Source organism: Triticum aestivum, chromosome 7D (assembly GCF_018294505.1).
Source record: "Triticum aestivum cultivar Chinese Spring chromosome 7D, IWGSC CS RefSeq v2.1, whole genome shotgun sequence".
Lineage (NCBI taxonomy): Eukaryota > Viridiplantae > Streptophyta > Magnoliopsida > Poales > Poaceae > Triticum > Triticum aestivum.
In genome coordinates, this window is record NC_057814.1 from 642,475,879 (window position 1) to 642,482,405 (window position 6,527).

General features: G+C 44.4%; 1 protein-coding gene across 1 annotated transcript; it reads right to left on the bottom strand.

Annotated features, from left to right (window-relative positions):
* Positions 1–2,350: 2,350 nt before the first annotated feature.
* On the bottom strand, positions 2,351–6,184 carry LOC123166601 (signal peptide peptidase-like 5). Its single transcript, XM_044584412.1, has 14 exons — positions 5,881–6,184; positions 5,382–5,540; positions 5,170–5,281; positions 4,948–5,070; positions 4,656–4,807; positions 4,378–4,560; positions 4,173–4,207; positions 3,926–4,082; positions 3,778–3,831; positions 3,568–3,660; positions 3,331–3,473; positions 3,099–3,169; positions 2,867–2,950; positions 2,351–2,768 (listed from the first exon to the last, which is right to left on the bottom strand). Exons 1-14 carry the CDS (start codon positions 6,007–6,009, stop codon positions 2,614–2,616), a joined length of 1,650 nt encoding a protein of 549 aa, XP_044440347.1. The 5' UTR covers positions 6,010–6,184; the 3' UTR covers positions 2,351–2,613.
* Positions 6,185–6,527: the final 343 nt, after the last annotated feature.

A 6,527-nucleotide genomic window follows, 5' to 3' on the forward strand; every position in this document is an offset into this window, starting at 1 on the left:
ACACCCGGTCTGGATTGCGCCCCCTGGAGGCTACGCAAAGCTGGATGTTGACGCTGCGGTGGGTAGCAGAAGCCGTTTCGGAGCTGTGGCAGCAATATGCCGGGACCAGGAAGGAGGCTTTCTTGGTGCATCGGCCTTTATTTTCAAGCATGTTAAAGATCCAACCACTTTAGAAGCTTTGGCGATGCGAGAGGGCCTTGATCTTGCAGCAGACTTACATATATCAAGGGTACATGCAGCTACAGATTGCAAGGGTGTGGCAAGTGAGATCGGCAGGAGGAGCAGTGCGGCGTTTGGTGCAGTGATTAGGGAAATAGAGATGCAAGTTTCTTCTTTTATTTCATGTAACGTAGTTTATCAGTCTAGGAGCTCAAACTTTGATGCTCACAACTTAGCAAAGCATGCTTTAACTTTGAGTGTTGGCCGCCATATTTGGTTAGGCCAGCGCGAAGGTATTCCTTTCGTCCCTGTAAACATTGTGACGACGTAATAAAGCTTTGCGAGGTTGCCTCAAAAAAAAAAAGGTCTGCTCTCTTCTCTTCTCTTTTCTTCTCACACAATGGCAATAAAAAATTCACACACAATGTACATTTTTGGTATACATCAGGAACATTTTTGTATACATGCTTAACATTTTTAAATACCTAGTTAACTATGATTAAATATATGCTTCTGATGACTACATTTATTTAATGTACGTCCTACGTTTTTCATATACATGAAAAACATTGTTTCTTATGTTTAACATTTTAAATACATGATCAACATTTTTCATACATATTGTATTTGTTTTGTATACATTGTTCGTATCAATGACAAAAAAATCTATGCACATTTAATATTTTTTTAACATTTTTTAAATACTTAACAAACATTTTTTAAATGATTGACTAATATTTTATGAATACATGATCAACTTTTTTCTTACACATTGTATACATTTTTTTATATGTGAGAAACATTTTCTCTATACACATGTAACATTTTTCAAATGTTTAGTTAACACTTTTCCAAATGTTTATGTAAAAATTTTTTGTAATATATACATTTAGAATATTTGGAAGTATAAAGAAGGTAATTAATAAAATAAAGAAACATCGCCTCCTGCGCGCTGGGCCGACCGATTTATGGATGCACACGCGAGTCGACTAATCAAAGACTTTTAGGATCTTCTTTACATCAGGTAAATCTGCACGCTAGATCTTGTTTTAAGCGAGACATAACGCTGTCCGTGTCTCAGGACGTTAGCCGGGCCGTTTAGGAAATTCAGTGCCTGAGAATGTCTAGGTTGTGGGTCATCCGAATGGCAATTGATTTCAGGCACATTCAGCGAGTTGAGCTTCCCATTCGCTGAAGCGTGCGCAAGCATATGGGCTGGCCCACTTCACGGTAGTACACTGCCTCGTTTTCTTTTCTGTTTTTCTTTTCACACTTTTATTTCGTTTTTTATACTATTTTTACATTTGATTGCACATTCAAAAATTCTAAGCATATATATTACAAAAAATATACTTTAGATAACATTTTGAAAAATATTAATCATGCATTTGAAAAACATTGAATGTGTGTACAAAAAATGTTGACCATGCATTAAAAAATGATTAAATATTTTGATCATTTGTATAAAAATATTAATCAAGAATTTAAAAAAAAATTGAACTGGTATTTAAAAAACGTTAGACAAGCATTGGAAAAATGTTAAATGTGTATAGAAAAAGTGTTGACAATGCACTCAAAAATAATGAAAAAAATTATCATGGGATATAAACACGTTAATCAAGCATTTAAAAGAATGTTGAACAAGATTTCAAAAATGTTAATCAAGCATTTGGAAAAATTTAAATGTATATAGAAAAAAAATGTTGACCATCCATTCAAGAAAATGTTAATCTTGCATTTGAAAAAATGTTGATAAAACATTTGAAAAAAATGTTAAATGTGCATAATAAAATGTTGACCATGTATTAGAAAAATGGTCGAACATAGGACAGCTAGAGGCTGGCGTAGTCTCACAGGGAGGAATTGTGTTGGGTTGGCCGAACATGCCCAGTTTACCTCTGGAGCAGGAGCCCATAGGACAGTTGGGCCATACAAATAGCTATAGAGACGAGATCCAATGACCAAAAACACCAAGTTCGGAAAATAGACGGCCAGAAACATACAAAATGTCGACACGAAATGAAGCATGATAGCGAGGAAGCATGATAGAGACCTAAAGGTACTACCGTAGAACCCGACACGAAATGTCGAGACCACATCAGTAAGCGGTACTACAAGCGGAACTAGCAGCGGTACTACTCCAAAGAGGCAATACATACATACATACATACATACGGCGAGGAGCTACACATGATTAATTAATGCAAGATTCTGCCATTTCGGAACTAGTCTTGTTCATTTCTGTCCTTGTCATGCGAGGAGCTACACATGATTACATCACATTACATTTCTGTCCGTCCCTTCATTATTTACCAGGCGGCAATACATACATACATACATACATGTTACCAATAATTACAAATAACCGACTACTACTATCTGTCTCCTTCCTTCCTACAGATCGAGTGCAGTGACAACCACAAGGTCTGTCTGTCTGTCTGTCTGTCTGTCTGTCTAAGAAGAGGAATCCTCATCATCATGGGCAGCAGCAGCAGGAGGAGGCTTGGCCATCTGCAGGTAGCCCTGATGGGTGCACACGCGCTCCGGCTCCCCCTTGAACCACAGGTTCCGCAGCTCCCCCCGCTTCCACCCCAGCGACATCAGCGTCCCTGCACCCAGTCAATCACCCAACCAAACCAGATTTCACTTATCACTTCATTCAGGTGAGAGATAGATGCTACTTCTGGTTTCTTTCTTTCTTACTTACCCAGGGTGAAGGGCACGATGTAGAGCAGCGCTGGCTGCCCATGCCCGTCCATCAGGTTCAGCGCCACGTACGTGATCAGGAGCCCTGGATAGTATAAAGTCCCAGCAAACATGCCCAAAGTTAATGCCAGCACATGATATGAAGCTCTTGTTGTTCAGTGCCAGAATTGGCCCAAAAAGATATCAACTGCTCTGTTGGGGGGCCGCAGAGATGTGTCGCAGATCGCATTTACCGGTACCGTAGGCCGACGCTGACCACAGGAAGTAACCGCATCGCAGGCTCTTCTTGCCGGCCCAGTCATACCTGCAGCAAAAATGCAAAATGCAAAATCCAAAATGGAAACTGGATGCTGAGCTTCGTAACCAACCAAATAAAAACCGCGCACCACGGCATGCTGAATCAACTGCCATAAACTGAAGCTCCTGTTCAAATGACAGAATGACCGACCGCTTTGCCAGACTGACCTCATAGCAAACGCAACGACGAGCCCCGGAAGAAGGATGTCCCCAAAGCCAATGATGCTGTACCCGCCCCACGGGTCGAACATCCGCGGGATCTTCAGCAGCATGGGCACACCGTCCTCGTCTGTATTGTCACCGCGCGCAACCTGTATGGCCACAAGTTGTGGCCAGCATAAATGGGAAGACCAGCTATGATACAAAGGCACCAAAATATCATAACAGACGTTTTGAAATACCTACCGCGATCATCACGCTCTCATGGAACAGACTCTTCGAGACGAACACCCAGAAGATGTCGTACAGGAACGCGCAGCTCAGAAGGACTGAACCGACCTGATCATGGCCACAAGGTCAGCAGAACACGTGCTAGAAATGGTGTAAAGAGAACTCGTACCGAATCTGAACACCATGTTAAAATTGGATCTTAAAATTCAAGAGCAGCCGCATTACCTTGAGGTTGGGTACCCTGACGATCTGGATGACAGTGACTATCAGCGCGATGCCCTGAAACAAGCGCAGCGTCAGAAATGAACTGATACATGGCAATTACTACATTGGAAGACACTGCCTGGACACTACAGATGGCTTCAGCACTCACAAGGATGTCTTGGGCGATCCAAGCGTAGGGAAACTGGCGGTAAATAGCCCACAGCACAGCAAACACGACGCAGAATGGGGATACCGCCATTGTCAGGTATGAGATTGCTCCAAAGAACGGCACTTTCACAAAAGATCCCGCAGCAGATGTAAACCATCTGAAACATCCCATTAACTTTCAATCAGTTATGGACTAACAGTAAACAGAACATTTCTAGTGTTGCTGGACAACCGTAACTCTGGTGTACCTTGATAATATAGCCACCAAGCATGTTTGCAGGCCCTGCATAAACAAAAGACGTTGGTTCAAGAAAGGGGAAGCAGCAGGTCATCAGCTCAAACAACTGTTTGCATATCAATCCTACTTGGTCAGTTTGAATAAACAAGACGCAGAGCATCTGATGTTATTTATTGTTTCACCAGCATCAAATCTTTTGACAGATAAAACCGTACCTCTACACCGCCGATGCAGAAGATCACAACCAGTAGATCGATAAACCAGGCGGACATCAGCTTATAAAGCATTATTAGGAAGCACGACGCGACCACAACAAACATCATCGCCGATATCACGTTGATGTCCACGATGCCACTAGAACCTCCTCCCTCAACAGTCAGTGAGACTTCATGTCCATCCTTTACATTACAATAAGTGCATATGTCAGTCCCCACCCACATTATCAGTTGAAGAAGCATAACAAGTAATCATCGTAAGATTAGTAGATCAGAACCTTCAGGAGCTTTTCCTGTTCGGTAACAGCTTCTCTAGCGCTCCAAGCTGACCAGTAGGACGCACAGAGGACGGTGCCGACGGCCATGAGCCAGAGGAACACCTCCGCCGTATCGACTACGGGGCGATCTGGAGAGTATAGCTGCACACCAACTAAGATACAGAGATACATATGTTAGTAGGCTATTTTTGACAGAATGAATAACTAGAATCCAAGTTAACCTAGCACTCACATTTTTACAGTAAAAATAAGAAGAATATTAGGAGCATGCAGCAATGGGCTAAGGGGTTACCTGATGACGTATTAGCTGTAAGAAGCGAACGCAGAGCTTGGCCTGCATCTTTGGGCAAGAGAACTGCGGGTATGTGTATGTCAAGCTCCGTTTCGTTCTTCTCGCAGACCATCTTGTAAAGCTCTGCAGCAGGGTGGACGCAAAGCACGACATAAATAAAAACAGAACGGTCATTTGTTTGCTGAGAAAAACACAGACGGATGTATGTATGTATGGATGTACCGGTGCCGGAGTTAATGATGAGTATCCCGGAAGCGCCGGCGGCCTCGGCGAGCTTGGCCTTCTTGGTGAATTTGCATTTCCCTCTCTCGACCAGAAGGACGCCTCCGGAGACCTGGAAATGCAGTTATTACTAAGGATAAATGCACAAGTGAAAAATTGAAATGCCTGAACTTGAGTCATGAGACAGAAGAAGGCGAGCAAGTAAGTAGTACCTTGTTTTTGGGAGGCGCGCAGGCGTGGATGGGGTCGGCGAGGGTGAGCGGCTCCCGGGTGGCCTGCTTCTCCTTGGAGACGATCTTGGGGCCGAAGCGCGCGCCGACGCCCACGAACTCGTCGCCCTCGTTGCCGCCCACCCAGCTTTGCACTTTGACCTTGTGAATTGAGACAGATGGAGTGAGTGTCATGTGTTGGGGTTCAGAAAGTTGAGATTTTTTTCATTTTCTGAAGAAAGGTTGAAAGCAGGCATGGAGTCCAAGGAACCAAATCCTGCACTGCCCTACGCGCCCAATCTAAACCAATCCAGTCCAATCCAGTGCAGCTTATTTCGATTTCGATTCCCCACGGCCACGGCCACGGGATGAGCCTAGGGAGTAACCCTAGGTAGTACAGTAGGTAGCAGTAATGGAGTGGGGGGCGCGGTGGAATTCATCCTATCCTATCCTATCCTAGAAAGGGAGGAAGGGAGGAAGGGGGAAAGGTTTGACGGCTTACGAGGACGAAGTCGTTGTTGCAGCCGGGGATCTTGGGGGCCTGGTCGTCCTGGTGCACGATGTCGCCGCCGGCCGCCGCACCCGCCAGCGCCGACGCCAGCAGCAGCGCCAGCACCGCCGACGCCGCCATCTCTCCTTTCTCTTGTCGAGCTGCGGCTGGAGGTGGTTCCGATGTGGAGCTGGGGTCGCCTGCCGGCCGGAGACGACGAGGAGGAGGGGAAAGGTGGAGGAAGAGGACCAAGTACCACAAAAAGTGTTGACTTTTATTTTCTCCACTCAAACCGGCACTGATTAATTAGTATGATAAACAAGAAGATAAAACTGTGTACGATCCTCCCTTATATCTAGATACATCCATTTCCAAGACAAGTAATTCCGAACGGAGGGAGTAGATAAAAAAACTATTTAAAGTAAGTTTTATTATGAGGGAGGATCTTTACCATGAGTTAGAGTGACCAAGCAAAACGGTGTCAAAAGAGGACATCGACAAGGGCAGACATGGAAGGGGTGAACACGGAACCAAATGCTCACGCCGGATCCGAAGCGAAACACGATAATATATTGGCTTTTGCAAAGATGGAAACAAAATCCTCTTAGCGGGAACAGAGACGGAAAAGGAACGACGGTTTTCTGCAAGTAGATGCGTAA

Bases quoted from the DNA above. Each gene is read 5' to 3' on its own strand.
- LOC123166601 (XM_044584412.1), bottom strand. From the start codon at position 6,009: ATGGCGGCGTCGGCGGTGCTGGCGCTGCTGCTGGCGTCGGCGCTGGCG. The intron at 3,474-3,567 runs GTAGGTATTTCA...GTGGCCATACAG, and splicing joins ATGAGAGCGTGATGATCGCG to GTTGCGCGCGGTGACAATAC. The intron at 2,769-2,866 runs GTAAGTAAGAAA...GACTGGGTGCAG, and splicing joins CATCGTGCCCTTCACCCTGG to GGACGCTGATGTCGCTGGGG.